The sequence below is a fragment of the Dipodomys merriami genome, unplaced genomic scaffold, assembly GCF_024711535.1.
Source record: "Dipodomys merriami isolate MVZ:Mamm:240054 unplaced genomic scaffold, mDipMer1.0.p SCAF_29, whole genome shotgun sequence".
NCBI classification, from domain to species: Eukaryota; Metazoa; Chordata; class Mammalia; order Rodentia; family Heteromyidae; genus Dipodomys; species Dipodomys merriami.
In genome coordinates, this window is record NW_027204381.1 from 15485466 (window position 1) to 15509032 (window position 23567).

At 41.0% G+C, this 23567-nt stretch overlaps 1 protein-coding gene across 1 annotated transcript; it reads left to right on the forward strand.

Annotated features, from left to right (window-relative positions):
• Nucleotides 1-1001: 1001 nt before the first annotated feature.
• Bco2 (beta-carotene oxygenase 2) lies at nt 1002-21632 on the forward strand. The gene is made up of 12 exons (XM_070038448.1): nt 1002-1183; nt 4632-4836; nt 7706-7917; nt 8092-8207; nt 10042-10144; nt 13169-13297; nt 14508-14668; nt 16074-16241; nt 18046-18183; nt 18935-19117; nt 19740-19850; nt 21136-21632. Exons 1-12 carry the CDS (start codon nt 1162-1164, stop codon nt 21247-21249), a joined length of 1662 nt encoding a protein of 553 aa, XP_069894549.1. The 5' UTR covers nt 1002-1161; the 3' UTR covers nt 21250-21632.
• Nucleotides 21633-23567: the final 1935 nt, after the last annotated feature.

Here is a 23567-nt window from a genome sequence, read left to right on the forward strand (position 1 = left end):
CTAGGAAGATGCAATATGTCAGTGTCAAAGCATCTGGGGCAATGTTGTGGGAGTGACCCAATGGCCTTTGATAAGGGGTTCAGAGGAAGATGTTTGAATTGGGTTTCTGAGAAGGAAAGACGGATATTTTGCCAGGCATTGGTGGCTCATGCCTGTAATCTTAGCTACTCAAGAGGCTGAGATCTGAGGATTGTGGTTTGAAGCCAGCCTGGGAGAAAAGGTCTTATCAAAATGGGATTGTGGCTCAAGTGATAGAATGTTAGCCTTGAGCAAAAAGAGCTTGGAGACAGAGCCCAGACCCTGAGTTCAAGCCCCATGATTAAAAAAATTTTTTTTTCATAGAAAAAGTTTGCTTCTTTTCACATCCAGGTATGTTAGCCACTTTACTGGGATGAGGATTCACAAAGCACAGAGAAGTGTCATCTAAATTGGGGGAAAGCAGGAGTTGAATGTTGTTTCCTGGCATTATTCTGTAGCACAATATTTGATACATTAGTTCCCAGCCATATTTGTTAGTATAAAATCATATATGCTTACACATTTTAAAAGGGCCTACCTTATGTATTTATACTACATTGCCAGAAAAATATTTGTAAAATTAATGAACAGAGAAGAGGAGGAAGGATGAAATTATGGAACAGCAGAGGACAAAAGGTAAGCCTCTTCTGCCTGATTATGGAGACCTTTATTGACAGTCTAAAATTGGGTATTACTCTCCATCTTTCAGACACAAGGAGTGGCATGATGCAAGCCATCGAATGGGTCCCTCTGACTTGACAGAGTCAGGACAGTCAGGAAAGTCAGGGGGTGGGGTGGGGAACACCACCCACCACTAGGGGGTCTCATTTTAATATTTAAAGATAATTGATAAATGGTTTACTAGGATACTTGCCTGGGAAATGAGATGCGGAGATTTATTGGCGTTCTGAAGCCCGGCCCCTTACTCCTTTCCCCACCCTCTTCTGTCCCTGAGCCAAGGAGAACCCAGGAAGTTCTGTGCATGTTTACTGTTCAGCGGTGCTTAAAGCTGCCAGGGAGCCTGAGGATTTGGAGAACACTGGATCTGCTGCTGCTGCTGCTGAACTGTATTCAAAAACTGTTCCTTGAATCTGTCTCCGTTTTGTCAGCAGTCTCTGTACCACCACTGTGGGTTTTCTGTCTATGGTAATGCGCCAGCTCTCAGGTAGGGGACTTGGCCCCTACCCCCTTCTTTTTCTTCCCCTTCCTCTTCCTACCAGTTTGTACTTAGACTTATGTGTCTGTTTCCCGAAGATTACCGACAGCTTCGGAACCTTTCCTTGCGGTGTAGAGAAGATAGAAACCGCAACTCTGCCCAGCCGGAAGTGAAAAGAGGAAGAAGCAGATTCATTTGTTTGTTGTTAGGGAGAACAGCGTTTCCCGTTATACACTTTCTGTTTGAGGATTCTTTTGTTTGAATGTGTAATAGGAAAGACAACTCATTAGTCAGACTTTTCTTTTGTGTGTCAGTCGTGGGGCCTGAAGTCTGGGCTTGGGCACTGTCCCTCAGCTCTTTAGCTCAAGGCTAGCACTCTACCACTTGAGCCACAGTGCCACTTCTGGTTTTTTTCTGCTTATGTGGTGCTGAGGAATCGAAGCCAGGGTCTCATGCATGTGAGGCAAGCACTGTACCCCCGAGTCACCTTCCCAGCCCTTAGTCAGACTTTTCTAAATGAAAATTACTTCTAGCTGTTCTAAAGTAATTGTTTTTATCTACTGGCATTCTGGGAGACTACCTTGAAATCTGTAGTGTTTTTTTTTTTTTTTTTTTGGTAGCTTTCTAAGTAAATTACTTGATTTATTTTTTATATTTTGAAATTGAGAGCTATAGAACTATCAACTCACAGCTATGCGTTGTAATTTTGAAATTATTTAATCCAACAATTTAGTGCTTTCATTATGCAAGGCAATATGTTAGTAATATAAGAGGGCAGACAAAAACTAGACTTTGTACTCAAGGAGTACTGATAGTAGAAAATATAAAGTACATTCACCTTTATCATATAAAACAGAATAAGATAGGGCCATAAGAGAGCTATCAGGAGCTGTGGTGTGAGTTCTAAGAAGAATCAGTTCTTGCTATGGGGATGTTGAAAGATGAGTTGGATGCATGAAGGAGTTGGGAAATATCCTAAGTAGAGAACCGTATAATTATGAGAAGAGAGTGGGACTGGTGTGGAAAACAATGAGAGCCAGAACTGGCCAGGTAGTCTGGGATAAGACAGTAGAAGATCTTCATCACTTTCTGCCAAGCAGTTTAGACTGTACTTGGTTGACAATGACAAGCCATTTGTGAAGATTTTCTGGAGGGCTATATGATACAATCAGATATATACTTAGGAAAGTTAATTCTGTCACAGTATTTTCCAATTGGTTTCATAGGGTACACATTACAGGCAGCATATATGGTAATACCTTTACTGTGCATTGGGTTACGTTGGCTGGGATCTGGAGTCCTGGTGGGTTACTTAGGGAAATTGGGCTGGGGCCTCTGGTCAACCTCAAGAGCCTAGGGGATCAAGTGGCTCACTGATTAGAAAGCTCTGGTGTAAAGGGTAGTTTGATCCCCTATCTAGTTTCTCCTCCCAAATATAAGGCAGTAAAATATCCTAAATTAGGATATTTAGGCCCTAAATTAGGACATAAGAAAGGAGGTGGCAGGAAAGAGAAATTGAGGCTTTAGCATGGTAGGGACAGGTTCAGACCAGGGGGAACAATTTTTGGATCTTCCCAGGAAGGTAGAACTTGTAAAAGTAGAATGGGGCTCTCCCCTATGCACACTTGTGGACTTCTTATTCTTGTCTTTTTTTTTTTTTTTGGTGCTGGGGATTGAATCCAGGGCCTTATATAAGCTAGGCAAGTGTGCTACCACCAAGCTACAACCCATTTCCATACTTTTTGAGCCCCAGTAACATATAAAGGCTTCTCTATGTTGCCTCTTGTAGCATCCCCTCTGGTGGCCCAGGGAATATAAAAGACAGCAGAGAAGGCCTTGAGAGATCTTGAAGTTAGGTGATGTAGCTGGTAGAAAAATTGACTTAGAAGGGTGAAAATGAAAGATTCTATTTTGAAATATTGAGAGTCACCTCTTAGAAGTAACCAGTGCAGGGCTGGGAAGGTAGCTCCGTGGTAGAGCTCTTGCCTTGCATGCCTGAGGCCCTGGGTTCGATTCCTCAGTACCACATAAGCAAAAAGAAAAAAGCCAGAAGTGGCACTGTGGCTCAAGTGGTAGAACGCTAGCCTTGAGCTGAAGAGCTGAGGGACAGTGCCCAGGCCCAGAGTTCAGGCCCCATGACCGGACCCCCCCCCAAAAAAAAAAGAAGTAACCAGTGCATCGAGATTAGATGAGATTACAAGGAGAGAGTGCTGAGATTAAAGAGCAAGGGTCCAAGGTAATGCTTTAGGGATATTAATGATAAGGAAGAAAAAGAACCAGTCACGGAATTATTTATTCTTTGGGAAGTATCAGTTGTATTTAATTATGATGAGAGATATAAGCTGGAAGTATTTGCTTCATTCCTAATTCTAATTTTCTTGGGGAGAGATTTTAGGAAGGGCAGTCAGAGAAAAAGTGAATTTTATTGGGAAATCAGGAAATAGTTGGACTTACCTAAATTGTAGGAAAGTTAATGAACTCTTAATATGCTCCAAACTGAATGAGAGATTGAAATGAAATTGGTCATAAATATAATACTGCAACATAATGTTCTAAAAGAATGGAAAAAACCTGATGAGGAAAATAATATCATTGTTCATTTTTGAGTCTAAACTTTGGTATCACTGTTACATTTTTTTTTAGTAAGGGAGGTTTTTGCTGGGATGTGAACTTAGGGCCCTGACCTGATTCCAAAATTTTTATGAAACAAATGATTTTATTTATTGTAGTACTTTGGTTGAACTTAGGGGCTTATACTTGCTAGGCAGAAGGACTGTAATGTACTCAAATAATTATATATTTACTTACCCCTCTGCAATAGCTAATCTTGTGAATATTCAGTAAAAATGAAACAATAGGATCAATTTTCAGCTCCTTGTATATAGTTAGACATTTTAGTTCTTGTGTCTTTTGGACTTGAGGTAATTTCATAATACTGTATAGTTTAATTTATGATGCCCTCTAGAAAAATGCATGTACTTTCATGTATAAACCATTCAAATGGAAGAAATTAAATTTCACATCCTGCTAAATGCACAAAAGTCACTATGTTCACATTCTTGTACTAGGATGAATGTAATTATGATAATTTTGAATGAGGGTCTTTTTAGAAAACATGTAACAGTGAAATTGCTAATTCTCATCTATAGCTAGAATGTAGAATTATTCCTGTGAAAAAGACAAGCATTGGCCAATTATAAAAAATAGTCATAGTCGTATAATTGAAGTCTCAAGTTAATTCTTTGGCAGATAAGTGTTACAAGGAATGCAATTTGAGCCACACTGTTGTGGTTCAAAAATGGAGAATCAAAGCACCAGGAAATCTAAGAATAAAATGTCTTATTTTTCATAGTTGTTGTCAGGTTCACATTTCATTCAAGCCATCAGTCTGTGAGGGAAATGTCCATGTTTCTAGAACCTGGTAACCTTTTCTGTGCTTTTGGCTTGCTTTCTGCAGCAATGAAGAAGTACACTGGGAATACTCATGTGAAAAGCACTATCTCGGGACAGCAGCAGAATCTGCCATGCATTGCACCACTGGTGACCACGGTGGAGGAGACTCTACAGACCATCTCTGCTCAAGTCCAAGGGCATATTCCTAAGTGGCTCCATGGCTATCTCTTTCGAGTTGGACCTGGGAAGTTTGAGTTTGGGAAGGATGAGTAAGCCTAAATTTCCTGACATGGACAGAGTCTATGGAACATACATTCATATCTATTTCCTTTCTGAGGTGGACGCAGCCATTTGATCCTTGTGGTTGCAGATAGGAAAACCATAACCTATAGGAGAAAAAAAAAAAGAGAATTATTTTTCAAAAGTCTTACTGTTGCTGGGCGCTGGTGGCTCATGCCTATAATCCTAGCTACTCAGGAGGCTGAGATCAGAGGATCACCCTTCAAAGCCAGCCTGGGCAGAATAGTTTGTGAGACTCTTATCTCCAATAAACCACTCACAAAACTGGAAGTGGTGCTGTGGCTCAAGTGGTAGAGCGCTAGCCTTGTGCTGAAGAGCTGAGCTAAGGGACAGTGCCCAGGCCCAGAGTTCAAGCCCCATGACTAACAAAAAGAAAAAAAAAATGTCTTACTGCTTCTGCTCTGCAGACTATTGTAAACTTGAATCTGTCTGTGGGTTTAATGCCAAAAAGAAGAAGGGATCAGGAGCTCTGTATGTGACTTCTGAGCACTTTCACAAGTTCTGAAGGAAGGGCATGGCTTCCCTTCCTACCACCCTCTCCCTCACCTCAAATGTCCCTGCACAGAGGCCTCTTTCAGTTTCTCCTATTGGGCATGTTCTTATTTTTATTATTATTTTATTATTTATTATTTTATTTATTTTAATGGTACTGAGCTTTGCACTCAGGCTTTGTGATTGCTAGGTAGGCACTCTACTTTTTTGGCTTTAGACTTGTTTCAGGCAATTGCAGTCATTTGGAATTTTTTTGGTTTTGCTTTTAAAAAAAATCACACTATTATAAGCCTTTTACAATTGCTACACAGTGTGAATGACCATTACTTTTAGGAGCTGGCTGACATTTTATGTTCTTTACCTCTTGAGAATCATTAGCAGGACCCAAGAATTAGCCTTTCACCTGTCAGGAAGATTAATAGGAGGAGAAGGGCACACACATTTTCTTTAGTAATTTTTACATGTTCCTCACAAGAAAAATGATGACCTAAAGCTTGCATACTATGTTAGGTAAAGAGTAGTGCTTGTGAAAATGTGACAAGGTAAGGTTATAGAGGAGGGTACTTCCTTGGTTCCAGGGAAGTGGCTGAAAGTAGGGTTAATTTAACAGATGTCTGTCCCCATCTCCAGGGACATCTTCCTTCTGGTACAGGGAGGATGCTCTCACATGGGACTTTTATTTTCTGCTTTTGGTAAAAGCCATTAGGAGGTCACAGTGCTCTTCTTGCAGCTGCTATTTTTCAAGTGTTTTCAATTCAAAATAACCAGTCTGTCCAAGTGGCATATATTGGAGAGGCATGCTTGAACCTTTGCGAAACATTTGGTTTATTCCATTCAACTATTGATGGACATTTGAATTTCTTCCATCTTCTGGTTTGTGTGAATAGTGTTGTTATGAATGTGAATGACCAAATCCCTCTTCTAGTCCCGTTTGTAGGAACCATTGCCTCTGTGTGTGTGTGTGTGTGTGTGTGTGTGTGTGTGTGTGTGTGTGTGTGTGTGTGTGTGTGTGTGTGTGTGTGTGTGTGTGTGTGTGTGTGTGTGTGTGTGTGTGTGTGCCAGTCAGTCCTGGGGCTTGAACTCTGGGCCTGGGTGCTGTCCCTGAGCTTTTATGTTCAAGGCTAGTGCTCTACCATTTGAGCCATAACTTCATTTCAGGATTTTTTGGGTAGTTAATTGTTAAAGAGTCTCACAGGCTTTATCTGCCCAGGCAGACTTTGATGTAGGTGATCCTTAGATCTCAACCTCCTGAGTAGGTAGGATTATAAGCGTGAGCCACCAGCACCAGGCAATCATTGCCTTTGAAGACAATGCTGTTAAAGTTGCTTATTCCTACTGAAAGTATGAGGCATTTAGTCTGACAAGCATGTGAAAGAAAGGACCACATGATAAACTCATTTAAAAAACAAGACCACCAAGTTTTCCTGCCAGTTTTTCAATATCTTATTATTTAAACACATAATTTCTAGTATAATTGTATAATATTTAAACACATAATTTCTAGTATAATTGTAAGGACCAGAATAACTTGTGTAAGGTCAAGCATGTGTTTTACTTTAGCATAATTGTGATAAAGTTGAAAAAAGAACAGAAAGGAGACTGACATTTTTTTTATTTTTGTGAAAATACCATACAGAGGGGTTACAATAACATGGGCAAGGTAAGAGACGGACATTTCAATATGCATAACATATGAAGGTAACTCTTGGAAAGTGCCAAACTTTCCTATGTCCTCTAGTTGTTTTGCTTTTAGTTATAGAGATCAGAATTATCTCAGGAGTCACAACTAGAAGGTGTTTCTTCAGCCCTGTGTGGAACATGAGCTTTTTGATAGGTTAAGGTTGTCTGGAATAGGTTTTTTTTTTTTTTTTTTTTTTTTTTTGCCAGTTGTTGGCCTTGAACTCTGGGCTTAAGCACTGTCCCTGAGCTCTTCAGCTCAAGGCGAGCACTTGAATCATAGCACCACTTCTGGTTTTCTAGTGGTTTATTGTAGATAAGAGTCTCATGGACTTTCCTGCCCAGGCTGGCTTTGAAGGGTGATCCTCAGATCTCAGCCTCCTGAGTAGCTAGGATGACAGGTGTGAGCCACTGGTGCCCACTTTTTTTTGTGTTTTGATATGTTTTATACTTGTGTGGAAGTGTTACAATACCCCCGCCCCCCACAACTATGTTAGTAAGTTTTTTGCTTTTTTAAATTTCAAGTTCTCTGACCAATCAGGTGGTGCTGGAAGAACAGGCCATCTTCTTACCTCTCTATCTGAAACGCGCTCCATCGTGCCAGCCCTCATGTTAGCCTTCCACTTTCCCTACTGTTCAGTGTTTTCTGTTCCTTGCTGCTATCTGCAGGTACAATCACTGGTTTGATGGAATGGCTTTGCTTCACCAGTTCAGGATGGAGGAAGGCAGTGTGACATACAGGAGCAAGTTTCTACAGAGCGACACATACAAAGCCAACACGGCTGCTAATCGAATTGTGATCTCAGAATTTGGCACACTGGCTCTTCCGGACCCATGCAGGAATATTTTTGAACGTTTTATGTCCAGGTTTGTACCTCCAGGTAAGCAGTCTTTAACATGTCTAGAATTGCCGGCGTTAGAAATGACTCTTGAAAGGATTATGATGTATGACAATCTACACGAATACAAATCTTCAGAAGTATTTTTTGGGGAGTGGAAAGGTGTTGCAATGGCTTTTTCTCAGGTAATAAAATAGTTGGGATGTTTGGTTTCAGTCATGACGGACAACACCAATGTCAACTATGTGAAGTACAAGGGCGATTACTACATTAGCACCGAGACCAATTTTATGAACAAAGTGGACATCGAAACTCTGGACAACACAGAGAAGGTGGGTATTGGTTCAAACAATGAACAAATTAGATCATAACATTTCTTTCCATTCAAAAATGCTATTTCGAATAGTAGATACCTGAAGCAAGACCTTGGGGCTTTAATAACTACACCACAGAGGGTGAACAAATGCAGCAGTGGTTGGTACTCACCAGACACTATGTTGAAGATGAAAGATACAACTTGAAAGCAGGGATAGGAGGGGAAAACTGGGAAAGAGTGAGGGGAAGAGGTGACATTGTCCAAAAAAGAAATGTACTGGGTCTGGGAAGGTAGCTCACTGGTAGAGCGCTTGCTTTGCATGCATGGGGCCCTGGGTTTGATTCCTCAGCACCACATAAACAAAAAGAAAAAAAGCTGGAAGTGGTGCTGTGGCTCAAGTGGTAGAGCACTAGCCTTGAGCTGAAGAGCTGAGGGACAGCGCCCAGGCCCAGAGTTCAGGCCCCACGACCGGATCCCCCCCCCCCAAAAAAAAAAGAAAAAGAAAAAAGAAATGTACTCATTGCCTGACTTATGTAATTGTAATCCCCTTGTATACCATCTTTATAATAACAATAAGAACTAACCATACCAAAACAAAGATATGTACTAATTTAGGTTATCTTGGCTGTCTGTTCTGGTTCGAATGGTTTATGTGTGGTTAATTTTCCTTGAAGATAATTTGAAAAGTTTTCCTTAAGTCTTGATATCTGAAGGCCAAGGAAAAGGGGAGTGCTGTTCACTTTGACAGGCCCATTTTCACCTGAAAAATACAATTTCAGAAGAAAATTCAAACTCTCTGTGTGTATGTATGATGTTTTTTTTAATAGATTTTATTTAGTTGTAGTGTTTATATGATACTGAAGAATCAAACCCAAGGCCTCATGCATGCTAAGCAATCATTCTACCACTAAGCCACATGTTTTTATTACTAGGGTTTGAACTCAAATCCTTAGGCTTGCTAGGCAGGTGCTCTACTACTCAAGCCATGCCTCCAGCCTCCAAATTAAGATTTTAATTGGGAAGTGAAGGTGTACCTTAGCTGGTAGAATGTCAGCTTTGAGTGCAAAAGGTGAAGAGTGCAGACCCCAGATGTGAAGACCCAGTACTGACACTACAAAAATACAATAAAATAAATACATCAGTATTGATAAGATTCTGTGACATGGGGCTGGGAAGGTGGCTCAGTGGTAGAGTGCTTGCCTTGCATGCCTTTGGCCCTGGGTTCGATTCCTCAGCACCACATAAGCAAAAAGAAAAAAGCCGGAAGTGGCGCTGTGGCTCAAGTGGTAGAGTGCTAGCCTTGAGCTGAAAAGCTGAGGGACACTGTCCAGGCCCAGAATTCAGGCCCCACGACCAAACCAAAAAAAAAAAAAACTAAAAAAAAACAACCCCCCCCCAAAAGATTCTGTGACATAATTGAACAAAAGGTGATTTAATAGCAAAAAATCCTAAAACAAAGTTGTAATTGCTGCTCTTTTTTTTTTTTTTTGAACTTCTCTATAATCTTGGCCAAATCTACTCATGGCTTTTCTTTTCTTTTTTTTTTTCTCTCCTTCCTTCCTTCCTTCCTTCCTTCCTTCCTTCCTTCCTTCCTTCCTTTCTTTCTCTTTTTTTTGGGGCTGTTGTTCTGGTTGGCATTTTTTTCTTGTGGGTTTTGTTTTTCAGTCTCATTTTCTTTTTACTTTAATTAGGCAAGATACTTTGGATTTCTCAGAGAAAAGAAATTAGGGCATATACTGCAGTTTTCACTTGTTATTTTTACTGTAGTTGATGTGTCCCTATAGTCATGAGTATCGACAGAGTTCTGCACGTGGGACACTTAACAGTCTCTCATGGTCTTAACCCCATAGGTGGACTGGAGCAAATTCATTGCTGTGAATGGAGCAACCGCACACCCTCACTTCGACCCTGATGGAACAGCATACAATCTGGGGAACTCCTATGGGCCACGAGGTGAAATGGGAATGCAGCTTTGGGGGGAGGTTGTGGCTTCTTTTTCTTAGAGATAATTGGGAAATCGGTTGTCTTCACATGGTTCCATGTTGGCTAAGATGGAGACATGAAATTTCATTCAAAAGGCTCAGAAGGATCAGTTGTGCTCACTGGACATTATATTGAAAATGAGCTATACAACTTGTGGGAGAGGTGGAGGGGAAAAACTGGGAGAAAGTGAAGGAAGAGGTAACACTATCTAAAAAGAAATTTACTCATTACCTGACTTTCATAAGTAACCCCTTTGTATATCACCTTTGTAATAACAATAAAAACATTTTTAAAAAAGACTCAGAAGGAAACATCCGAATTGGCATTACTGAACTTAAAATATACAATATTTAGCATCTGTTTAGAGGTCCTTTAGCACCTGATTTTATAGCTTATTTTTTTTCCATTTGTCCCTTAAAAATATCTTTAAGTAGTTGTACCAAGGAATTGCCATTCAACAGAGCAGTTTATAAATACAATATATCTTGATCCATATCACCCCTTTTTCCCAATGTCACCCCTATTTCCCATTTGTGCTTTTCAACGTAACTTTATTTTTTTGGTAAGTGCTGGAGACTGTACCTGGAGCTCACACTGGTCCAGCTAACACTTTACTATTTGTATAACTTAAATTTTTATGATTAATAGCGTGAAAGGATTTCGTGTGTGTGTGTGTGTGTGTATTGGGACTGGTGTGTGTGTGTGTGTGTGTGTGTGTGTGTGTGTGTGTGTGTGTGTGTATGTGTGTGTGTGTTGGGACTGGGGCTTGAACTCCAGGCCTTGTATTCTCACTTCATTTTTTTCACTCACTCAAGGCTGGCTATCTACCACTTGTGCCACCACTTCCATTCTGGCTTTTGCTGGTTCATTGGAGATAAGATTCTCACTGATTTATCTTCCTGGGCTGACTTGGAACCAAGTCACCAGTGCCCAACTGAGAAGCTAAAGTTTTTAATGTGAGTCTTGAGGTCTCGCTGAGAAACTTGGCCACCAGTCACAAGGGGAAGTGTCACCAGAGGTTGTGTTTGTTACTTCCCCTCAATTTGTTGTCTACACTGATGCCTGGAGAAGTCAACTAGAATTAGACCCACAGTCCAGGGCAGGGCAGATTTTCCTGGACATTCATCCATTAGGTTTTCTGAGTATCTGTCTTGCTTAGTGCCTTCAAGACCTGTAGTTAGAAAAGTTCAGTGACTACGAAGTGTTCAATGCCGTGAACTGAATAATCACCCTTTCATTGAATTGCCAAGACAGGAAATACTTCTCATAATGTCTAATCCTAATTCCCAATGAATGAACTTCTTTTTCCTTTCCCCTTGATTGTCTCATTCAAAGAGAGGCTTTTGAAGTAGAGCTCAATATACATGTAACTGGGAAACTTGACTAACTTGCCCTAAGCGACATTAGATTTAGAGATTCTCATAGCAATAAAATAAAAATGCCTGGGTTTCATTTCTACTTTTAGGAACTAAAAAGCTTTTCATTATTTTAAACTTTCCAGATACCTAAAAAAAAACCCTTTTAAAAATTAATAAAAATGCTTTAAACATTAATCAGCCCAACTAGTTTTTAATGTTTATTTAAGACAAGTCTTCATATTAATCAGTTTGGCATTCAGTGCTCTTTTACCACCATAGAAAATATGATGTTTTGTTTGTTTGTTTTGTGCCAGGTGCTAGGGTTTGAACTCAGGGACTGGGCACTATCGCTTAGCTTTTTACTCTACAGTTAACCACATCTCCACTTCTTCGCCATTCTATTTTTTTTTTTTTTTTTGTCGGTAGTGGGGCCTGAACTCTGGGCCTGGGCCCTGTCCCTCAGCTCTTCAGCTCAAGGCTAGTGCTCTACCACTGAAGCCATAGCACTACGTCCTGCTTTTTCTGTATATGTGGTGCTGAGAATTGAACCCAGGGCCTCATGCATCCAAGGCAAGCACCCTGCCACTGAGCCACCTTCCCAGCCCTCACCACTCTATTTTGAGCCCTCTGTTACTGAACTCTTACCTCTCAACTATTTCTTTGCTACTTCCACTGCCCCATGCAGCATATACTCAATGTAGCATCCAGATTGGTTGTTTGCACTTGCATCCATCTCTGGCTCAGATCTTGTGCTCTCCTTACATGTTATGAACTGGTTTCCTTGCTGGTATTTGAGCCTTCCAAATTGGTTAACCCGGGTCCTGTCTAAGAACCTCTGTAGTTCTGATTCCCTTTGCCTTGAAGGCGTTCCTCCAAGTGTCTTTAAGGCTCTATTCCTCATCTCCCCCAGGTCTTTACCTCAACATCATCTACTTAATGAAGACTTCCCAGACTACCATATTTAAAAACACAAATAGTGGCTCCCAACCTTTTCCAATCACTATAGAGCCCCATTCTCTGGCTTCTTTTCCATTAGACTTATTATCATCTGATGCATTGCATTTTTACTTATATTATTTATTAGGATTTAAGCCTTATAAGAGACCAGATTTTTTTTCCCCACACACTGCCATATAGAGTACCTAGAGTATAGCATTTAGAATCCTTTAGGGTAATGTTTGGAATATACTCAACAAGTTGTTGCAGAATGAGCAAATTGAAAATTACTTTATTTCCTTGTTCAAAAAAGATTGGAACTGGGAATGGTGATGCATGCCTGTAATCCCAGCAGTTGGGAAACTGAGGCAGGAGGATTAAAGGTTCAAGACCCTCTTTCAAGGAAGGAAAGAAAGGAAGAAAGGAAGAAAGGGGGAAGGAAAGAAGGGAGAGAGGGAGATTGGGAGATTGGAGACTACAAAATTCCACGTTATCCAAATTTGTCATGACCTACACTGGTAATTCTAACACCAGCATGATAATTCAGTATCTTCTAACTAATCATTTGTCCAGTGGCTACATAACCATACTATTTGTTAAATCTATCCATAGCTGTGCTTACAAATATGCCAAGTCTTTGACAAAGGCAGTTTATCTTTTACTCTGTATATAAAACAATAAAAAAAAAATCTGTTTCCAGGTTCCTGCTATAATGTTATTCGGGTTCCCCCAGAGAAGAGCAACCCAGAAGAGACAATTCATGGGGCTCAGGTGATATGCTCTATTGCTCCTACACAAGCAATGAAGCCATCCTACTACCACAGCTTTGGTGAGCCTGGAGATAAGACACAGTGAATTGGGCCTTGGCTTAATGCCTTAATGTACTTTTATGGGAGGGGCTTGTCTTATCAAGGTCTATGCTGGTAATGTGCCAGAGTATGATGATAATGAGACCAGGCTTGCATTTTAATGTCAGTTAAATTTATTCTGTTTCATCATGTACTTTTTTTTTTTTTTTTTTGCCAGTCCTGGGGCTTGAACTGAGGGCCTGGGCACTGTCCTTGAACTTCTTTTGCTCAAGGCTAGCACTCTACCACTTGAACCACAGTGCCACTTCTGCCTTTCTGTTTATGTGGCTGAGGAATTGAACCCAGGGCTTTATGCATGCTATGCAAGCACTCTACTACTAAGCCACATTCCCAGCCCCATCATGTACTTCTTACTAGCTTAGATGCGTAAAGAGATAGAGTTGCTTTAAATAAGCAATTAATAAAAATTTGAGTGACAATTCAAAATTTTAGGCTAAACTGGGTGCTGGTGGTTCTATAATCCTAGCTACTCTGGAGGCTGAGATCTGAGGACTGTGGTTCAAAGACAGCCTGGGCAGGAAAGGCCATGAAATGCTTGTCTCCAATTAAACACCAGAAAACCAGAAGTGGTGCTGAGGCTCTAGTAGAAGAGTGGTAGTCTTGAGCTGAAGAGCTGAGGGACAGTGCTCAGGCCCAGAGCTCAAGCCCCATGACTGACAAAAAAAATTAGGCTACTTTAAAGACTACAAATAATATTCATACATGAGAAGGTCCTGATTATATTTTGGGAGGGAACTTGTAATGGTTTCAGCTCTGACCCAGATTTTTTTTTTTACTTCTTCTATTGTAAATTGTTATTGCCAAATTACTTCTGAGTGGGATGATCATAATGACTTATCAAGAAGTCAGTCTCCCATATTAAATAGGAAGGGACTTGAGGAATAGACGCACAAAACATAAACAATACTTTAACATTATACTTCTTTGTTCCTAAACAAATAATTTGAAAAGAAACAAAAGATACAGAAGTTAGTGAGGACGTTGAACTATTTTTAGCAGTTCCCTTTTGTTCCATAGGAACAAGAAACACATACAGCAGAGCTAGTGCACAGTGAAGTACTTTGGGCCAGTCGCTACTTAGGTTGGCATTCAGAAAGAACCTTGAAATGGTCACATTCTGACCACACCAGTTTGCTAAATAACATGTGATTGTTTCCTGGAATATTGTAGGAATGACAAGGAACTACATAATCTTCATCGAACAGCCTCTAAAGATGAATCTGTGGAAAATTGCCACTTCTAAAATTTGGGGAAAGCCTTTTTCCGATGGGATAAGTTGGGAACCCCAACAAAACACACGGTTTCACATTGTGGATAAACACACTGGACAGGTAGAGTATTTTGAATGTACTTGATAATTTCTTTTTTTGGTCTCAAAGGTGAATTTCTATAGGATTAATTTTTTTAAACCTTCATCAGGAGTTATTTTTAAGACCCTCCTAAATAAGGATATTTTGATCTTCTGTTGGCTAGGCTACCTACTCATTAATTAGTATAGTGGGTTTTGCATGCTGGAAAATTATAGGAAATGCTTGTATACTTTTAGTTATCTGATTCAATTAGATTGGCATCTAAGAAACTCTCTTGGCATGGGTTTTCCATATCATAATAGATGTAAAGGTGGGTGCGGTTTATGTAGAGATCTAAAACTTTTGTAATGACATTTTAGTTTTTTTTGTGACTTCTGGATAGATCATTATGATCATCCCATCAAAGTTCAAGCCTGTTGGTTGGAGTTTTTTTTTCTTTTTTGTTGGTTGTAGGGTTTGAACTCAGAGCCTGGGCACTGTCCCTGAGCTCTTTTGCTTAAAGATTAGTACTCTACCACTTTGAACAACAGCTCCACTTCCGGTTTTTGAGTGATTAATTGGAGATGAGAGTCTCACAGTGATTTTATGCCCCAGCTGGCTTTGAACCATGATCCACAGATCTCAGCCTCCTAAGTAGATAGGATTATAAGCGTGAGCCACCAATGCTTGGCTTGGTTGAATATTTTTTATATTCTTGATTAAAACTAGTGCTGTTATGTTTATTTGTTTATATTTTATCTCTGTAAGTACATAATATTCTAAATTTACTCTTCCTAAATATCATGATGAAAATTTTAGAATATATAAAGTATAGAATTAATAAAGTATGTTTTTCAAAGATCAGTTACTTCATTTATCTTACCTATACTAAATAGTAATGTTTTCTATTTTACCTTGCAGTTAGAGTTGAGGATTTTTTATCCTTTAAAATGTTAGACTACATTTAATGAGAAATTTTTAAAGTTTTGGAGCAGTTGATTGTTCTATATCAAATAGTCTCAGTTCATTGATTAATAATGTTGACTTAGTAGGCAATGTTTATGAATCAAACAGGTTTGCTTCTATATTCTAGTCGACCTTTTTTTAAAATAATTTTTTCTCCTACGTTTTATTTCTTTCATTTATTTTCTGTTTATGTGGTACTGAGGAATTGAACCCAAGGTTTCATGTATGCTAGGCAAACACTCTACCACTAAGCCACATTCCCAGCCTCCACCTTTTTTTTTTTAAACATCTTTTAAATGTGTCATGTAATGAGGAAAATTCAAAATAGGGATGTACCTTCCTAGCAATGGGAAGAATTTGAGTTCAAATCTCAGGACTTCCCTCTCAAAAAAAAAAAATCACCCAAAACATAAGACAAAACAAATGAAAAATTAGGAAAGGAAATAAATCTCTTAGAACTTGTTTTTGTATTCCCTTCCAGCCTCTTCCAGGGAGGTACTACAGCAAATCTTTCATTACTTTTCATCAAATCAATGCCTTTGAGGACAAAGGTTGTGTTGTGATAGATATGTGTTGTCAAGATGATGGAAAAGTTCTGGATGTCTACCAACTACAGAATCTCCGGAAAGCAGGTGAAGGGCTCGATCAGGTAAACATCTGTATTATTAGGGTGATTTTGAATAGACAAGATTGGGCTTTGGCTTGGGAATTTCCAGTTTATCTTGTTCCCTTGTGGCAAAGGGCTGGGAAGTTGGCTCAGTGGTAGAGCGCTTGCCTTGCATTCATGAGGCCCTGAGTTCGATTCCTCAGCACCACATAAGCAAAAAGAAAAAAGCCAAAAGTGGCGCTGTGGCTCAAGTGGTAGAGCGCTAGCCTTGAACTGAAGAGCTGAGGGGCAGAGCCCAGGCCCAGAGTTCAGGCACCACGACCGGACCCCCCCCCCAAAAAAAAGGAGGTGGAGTAGTTTTAAAGAAATAGATTTATCATTTATCAATGTAATCTGAAGTAGACTATTTAATACCTAATAAATAAAAAGCAGGGTAAAAAGGCAGCCTTTGTATGCAGTAGGAAGCAGTTATAATTCATTCTACATTACACAAAAGCACTAAACATATTTAAGTTTCCTGGAAGGGATAGAAAAATAACATTCCCAGTGTATCAGCTCATGTAACTGAAGGGAATCAGTTCTTCCCAACACTGAATCTGAGGTAACATTTTCCCTTGTATTACAAAATGTAAATTGGATCTATCAGTAGTTTTGTCAGCTATGATTTTTATTTTTTAAATTTTTATTTATACTGGTTTATTTTTGTGTGTCAGTACTACAGCTGGAACCCACTCATGGCTGATGCTCTACCATTTGGGCTATGCTTCAGTTCGGGCTCTTTTTTTTTTTTTTTTTTAATAGAGATCAAAGTTTTATGGCTTTGTCTGCTGAGTTTGCCCTTGATCCTTGGATCACAGCCCCATGAATAGAAAATCCTGTTATTTTCTCTGACTCTTCCACGTATACATCATTTCAGTAGAAAAGGAGTTGCTGGGATTGAGTCTCAACCTCAGTGATTCACAAGGAGAACTCACCAGGCTCAGCTTACTGTTACATTCACGCTCTGATTGAGCAAACACAAAGATCCAAAGCGAAGTGAGAAAAAGGAAAAGGTGCACGAACAGAGTCCAGCACAAACTTGTAACAGTCGGCTCCCAGTGGAATCCCACAGAGCATACTTAATTCCTCCAGGAACTTGTCATAGCAACATGTACGCAATATTATCTGTCTGGAATGCTCACCCCAGCCTGGCTAGGCCAAGTTTGTATTAGGAATCAATAGTGAAAACATGCAGTCCTCCCTTCATGACTAATCCTACCAAAGCTGCAGACCTCCACCCAGGGGAGTTCAGGTGTTCATAAACTCTTTGGACTCTCTAGTACCACGTGATAAAAGGCCTCACACAACTTACTGGACAGAGTGTCCCCAAAATTCAGTTCCCAGGAGCCAGCCACGGCTGAGTGCTGAAAACAAGCTTTTTCTCAATAGTGGGCAATGTTAGAGCAATCGGGCCTGCTCGATTCATCTGTTGCTTCATAGAATTTTGCCTGGATCAAATCTCAAAAAGTGAGCATCCCTTGTTACTTTCTAGTCCCTCAGACCTTTGACTATCTAGTCATTTGTTTGTGTGATGCTAATTAAATAATATAAAAAGAAATCTAAGTTTTGGATTTCTCATTATTCCACCACTAGTTCCATGAGGCCAAAACCTGCTTTGCTTGTTGCTGTATCCACATTGTCTCCCACCTCGTAGTAGGTGATCAACAAATATGTGTTGCGTGGGTGAACGGCAATGATCATTTATGTAATTAGCTTAGGTATGCCAGTGATGTTGACAGAGTTGAAATGACTAGGATGGGCTTTGAAGGGTATTTTTTTTCCACCTGTTTATTTCTCTCCTGTGTAGGTGTACAGCTCAGTAGCCAGATCTTTCCCCCGAAGGTTTGTCTTGCCCCTTGACATCAACAAGAATGTCCCGGATGGACAGAACCTCAATCCCCTCTCCTATTCGTCAGCCAGTGCTGTGAAGCAGCGTGATGGAAAGGTATGTTGCCAATGGACATTAGACTGATTAAAACTTTGAACTTCAGTTGTGTGTTACTTGGCTGTTTTCCCAAGCTTTCTCGACCCATGGGTTTCGTAACATGCAATTGAGAAGGAGGGTGAGGTCAGGGAACCTTGTTTGTACAAGAATCACAGAAACTTGGCTGGGAATGTACTCAGCGTGGACGCTCCCTTCAGAGTCTCAAAACAGGGGCAACTTCCTCGTGGTGAGCAGTCTAAGAGCGTGAGATTGGCAGGGACCAACCCCACCTTCTAGATAAGTTACCATTACCTCAGCATTTTACCTATCTATGAGTTATCTTTAGCAGAATAATGAAGCACTTGTACCTCCTCTGGCATCTCACAACTTACATACAAAACCTGATAACAGATGAACTTCAGACTCCTGAGGGTTGGGTGCTGGTGGCACAGGCCTGTAATCCTAGCTACTCAGGAAGCTGAGCTCGGAGGAGCCCAGTTCAAAGCCAGCCCAGTCCATGAGACTCTTATCTCCAATGAAGCATCAGAAAAACAGAAGTGGAGCTGTGGCTTAAAGTGGCAGAGCCCTGGCCTTGAGCAAAAGAGCTCAGGGGTGGCACGTAAGCCCTGAGTTCAAGCCCTATGATTGGTAAAAAGTTAAAAAAGTGTTATAGAACCTTCGTGTCCAACCCCTGCCATAAACTGAGTATTAGCCCCCTTTACCGACCTACTCTGAAGAGGAGAATTGTGTAACCACTTTAAATCCATTTTAGATCTGGTGCTGTCACGAAGATCTACATCATGAGGATCTAGAGTTGGAAGGGGGAATTGAATTTCCTCAGATCAACTATAGCCAAGTCAATGGCAAAAAGTACCATTTCTTCTATGGCTGTGGCTTTCGGCATTTGGTGGGGGATTCTTTGATCAAGGTTGATGTGGTGGAAAAGACTTTGAAGGTAAGGAAAACTCCTTTCCTTTTTTCAGTTTCCGAAGATCTCTTCTGCCATTTGACTTTGCTTCAGTTTTATTTAAGCTAGCGCTTCAGAGTCTTTAATATTTAAATTGCTCCACCACTTTCTTAAGTTGGAGAACCATAGAATCACTTAATTTAGGGATATGTTTTTCTCTAGAGAATCTAACAAAAAATCCAAGCCCTGGAAAATAAACCCTAAGTTTGATGCTGTTTTTGGAGAACTGCGGGGTTAAGGTTGTTGGGACACCTGTATTTTCAGGTTGATGGAAATTATAATTGTGTAAGTTACCTTTGATGGTGATAGAATCTAGGGGCTGCAAAAGGCTCCTCCCTCATAGCCAATTTAGCAAGCTTCATTTTTTTTTTTTTTTTGGTTTGGGTTACTTTTTTACTGTATTTTTTTTCTTTTCTTTTTTGGTCCTGGGGATTGAACCCAGGACATTGCACTTGCTAGGCAAGTGCTTTGTCACTGAGCTATATCCCAGCCAAAGTGTCCTTTTTTTCCCAACTGCTGGAATATTCTGTTGAAGACCAAATAAATTTATATGGGGTGTAACACAAGACTACAGAAAACTTCCCAATCAAATGCTTTTTTTGGGGGGTAGGTTTGGCGAGAAGATGGCTTTTATCCTTCAGAACCTGTGTTTGTACCAGTACCAGGATCTGGAGAAGAAGATGGTGGAGTTATTCTTTCTGTGGTAGTGACTCCCAACCAGGTAAATGTATCTCCTTGTCACAAATCAAGAATATGTAGCACTAAGTCATTTGAGGGTGACATTCAGTGATGCCACCTAGTTTATTTTGATGCCTGTATGCTATCTTCTCCTTTCTCTTTCCTTCTTTACTGTTACCTACCCTTTGAAATCACAACCCATACTTGGTGATTGTTTTGAAGCTCACTTGTAGCATCATTTAACAATTTACTGCTGAACAGGAATTTGTTATTTACTAAGTATTTTCATATTAATCTCAGTCATGAAGACAATTTGATGAGATAGCATTCTACAGATATAGAATTGGTCATTTGAAGAGGTTGCAAGGGACACGACATTCCTTCATGGTACAGCAGTGTTGAAATCTTCTGGCTTGTTGTCTAATGCTCATACCACCACCTGTGTTTCCAGTTTCAGCTTACTGGACTTCCAAGTCCAGTATTATAAGCCCAGGCTTGGTATCTCAATGATGTTAGTCACTAACTGACTGCTGGTCTGCAGCAGTCTATGGCAAATAGGTTCACGTCAGGTGCCAGCTTTGATCAATTATTAGTGGCTGCCTGTGGTGTAGGATTCTGAGGGCTTTTTAATGGTTTGACGGAGAAAGTGCTGTGGTCGATTAGTGATGTCTGACATGGGCTCAATCCTGTTGTCATGCATTTAGCATTCCTGCTGTTTGGTCATGGCAAATCCCAGTCTACTTTGAAATGCTGCCATTTAGGTAGCTCTGAAGTAACAAAGTGGAAGCATTCCTAACATGAAGAAAGAATCTCCTTGTCTCATAGGATAGAAAACTCAAATAGAGCTTAGGAAAGTTATTGGGATGAACAATTTTTTCCTTTGCTTGAGGACTAAACTTCAGCCATGATTTCCTCGTTAGTCCTGTTTAGCAATTGAGCCAATGGGTAGAGGGATGGTCCTGAGGATAGATTAAAAAAAATAAGTACACTGGGCTCCGGTGGCTAAAGCCTGTAATCCTAGCTACTCAGGAGGCTGAGATCTGAGGATCATGGTTCAAAGCCAGCCTGGGCAGGAAAGTCTGTGAAACTCTTATCTCCAGTAACCCACCAGAAAACAAGAAGTGGCCCTGTAGCTCAAGTGGTAGAGTGCTCGCCTTGAGCTGAAGAGCTGAGGGACAGAGCTCAGGCCCAGAGTTCAAGCCCCACAACCAACAACAACAACAAAAAGTCCAACATGGTCCCTTCATTAGGAACTCCACAGCCAGTGAAGATAGATTTTTTTTTTTTTGAGAAAAGGGGAAATTTCAGTACTGCTTTTTCTATCCTAGAATAAGAGCAATTTTCTTCTTGTCTTGGATGCCAAGAATTTTGAAGAATTAGGCCGAGCAGAAGTACCTGTGCCAATACCTTATGGGTTCCATGGAACATTTGTATCCATCTGATGGAACAGCCACTGGGTCTGGGGACTAGACTTACACGAGATTCTCCCTATAGAAGACACCCTCCCTTAGCCGGGCGCTGGTGGCTCACGCCTGTAATCCTAGCTACTCAGGAGGCTGAGATCTGAGGATCGCGGTTCAAAGCCAGCCCGGGCAGGAGAGACCGTGAGACTCCTATCTCCAATAAACCACCAGAAAACCGGAAGTGGCGCTGTAGCTCAAGTGGTAGAGCGCTCGCCTTGAGCTGAAGAGCTGAGGGACAGCGCCCAAGCCCAGAGTTCAAGCCCCACGACTGACAAAAAAAAAAAAAAAAAGAAGACACCCTCCCTCCCAAACCACTGAATATTGGTTTTAAAATTTTGATTAAAGTATAATTTGTGAGATAATTGTGGTTGTATATTTTCTTAAAATCATTAAGCGCTGACAGAATATTTTAAAGAGAGTTTAAAAGGTAGACTTATTGTAGATTTGTTATACTTTAGATAAAAATAAGAGAGAAGCCACCTCTAATCCCAGCTACTTGAGAGGCAGAGGTCAGAGAATTGCAGGCAAAGTTCGTGCAAGACCCGATCTGAAAAAACTTCAACGGACAGGAGTCACGGTGAGGCGCTATGCTCAATCCACAGTTAGGGAAGGAGGAAGAGAGGGAGAGGGAAAGGAAGAGGAAGAGAGATGGGTGGAAAAGGGGGATGGCCTTTTTTTTTCCTTCCTTTTTTTTGTCAATTGTGGGGCTTGACCTCAGGGCCTGGGTGCTGTCCCCTGCAAATTTTGTGCTTCAGGCTAGCGCTCTACCACTTGAGCCACAGCTCCACTTCTAGTTTTCTGGTGGTTCATTGGAGATCAAAGTCTCATGGACTTTCCTGCCTGAGCTGGTTTTGAGCCAAGATCCTCATACCCCAGTCTCCTGAAGAGCTAGGATTACAGGCATGAGCCACCAGTGCCTGGCTGAGGATGACTGTTTATAATCATCAGAAAATCAGCAATGTGGAAGAAGAATAGAAATAATCATGGATAATGGGCTTAAAGTCTAGATCTGAAACATGGTGTACTTCCTGCTACCATGGGCCCTAAACTGCTCAGGGGGCTGGAAGCCAGCTCTGCCCTGCTTAGTGGCCTCCTCCTCAGTGCGGGATGTTTCTCTGTTATCCATGGCAGATGCTATTTTATCTGCTGTACCTTGCTGCAGAGCACGGGCGGCCGTCCCCCTCTGTCCTCCAGTTCAGCCTTCCTTTGGAGGTCACTGAAATCAGGCAGGTCTCTTAACCTCTGTGTCTAGTTCTCTAGGGGCTGGTGGAAGCCAGCAGTTCTTCACTAGGTGGACAACAGGTGGCGCTAGAGACCATATAATCTCCATGTTCTACCCCTCACCAGGTTTTACTAAACAGCCCTGAGCTCTCCCGCTCATCTCCCATCTTAGATCAATTAAACAATTCAGGCTTCTGCCTGCCGATTGTTGCTGAAGTCCCCCCAAATATGCAGTTTGAATCATGGGTAGATTTCTCCACACAGGCGTAGACTGCTAGTTTCCTCTTTAATTTTCCTTCGGAGTTATTTCAGGCTCCACAAGCCCTCTAGGCTCCGCAGTGAAGTGTTCACCCATAAATGTATGCATGGAGGTTTGCACAGTGGCAGTAAAGCAAAAGTACTGGGTTTGTGACATGAACAACTGGACAGAGGTACACAATGGCAGGAAGAATGGACAGCAGGAACATAGCAGAGATGGGGGCTCAGAGGCTGAGATGAACCATTCTCCAAAAGGCATTCCTTATAGGCAAAACATGGATGCTTGCTAGGAAACTCCAGCCTCTGGGAAGCAGAGAGGTCTGATGGCCTCTTCTGCCTGTCTGTATTTAACCTTTACTCCATACGTACACAGGGAATGAAGTTCAAATGTGCAGCAGGTAGCTGGATTCATTATATGGCTTGATCCAAGGCCCTCTGTAAGGTTCTTAAAGAATACACACATACACAGACACACACAGCCCAGGAGGCTCAATAGCATTTATGGTCTAGGCACAGTGCCTAGTAATCAAATACAGAAATATTTTTAAGAGCTTTTTTTGCCCATCGTGAGGTCTGGGTGCCATCCCTGAGTTCTTTTGTTCAAAGCTGCTGCTTTGAATCACAGTGCCACATCTGGTTTTCTGGTGGTTAATTGGAGATAAGAGTCTTGTGGAGCCATGCACAGGTGGCTCACACCTGTAATCCTAGCTACTCAGGAGGCTGAGATCTGAGGATCGTGGTTCAAAGCCAGCCTGGCCAGGAAAGTCTGTGAGACTCTTATGCACAATAAACCACTAGAAAACCAGAAGTAGCACTGT

Excerpts from the sequence above, each read along its gene's own strand:
- Bco2 (XM_070038448.1), top strand. The coding sequence starts at position 1,162 with ATGGTAATGCGCCAGCTCTCAG. Across the intron at positions 16,242-18,045 it reads CAGGTGAAGGGCTCGATCAG|GTGTACAGCTCAGTAGCCAG; the intron begins GTAAACATCTGT and ends TCTCCTGTGTAG. Across the intron at positions 19,118-19,739 it reads TGGTGGAAAAGACTTTGAAG|GTTTGGCGAGAAGATGGCTT; the intron begins GTAAGGAAAACT and ends TTTGGGGGGTAG.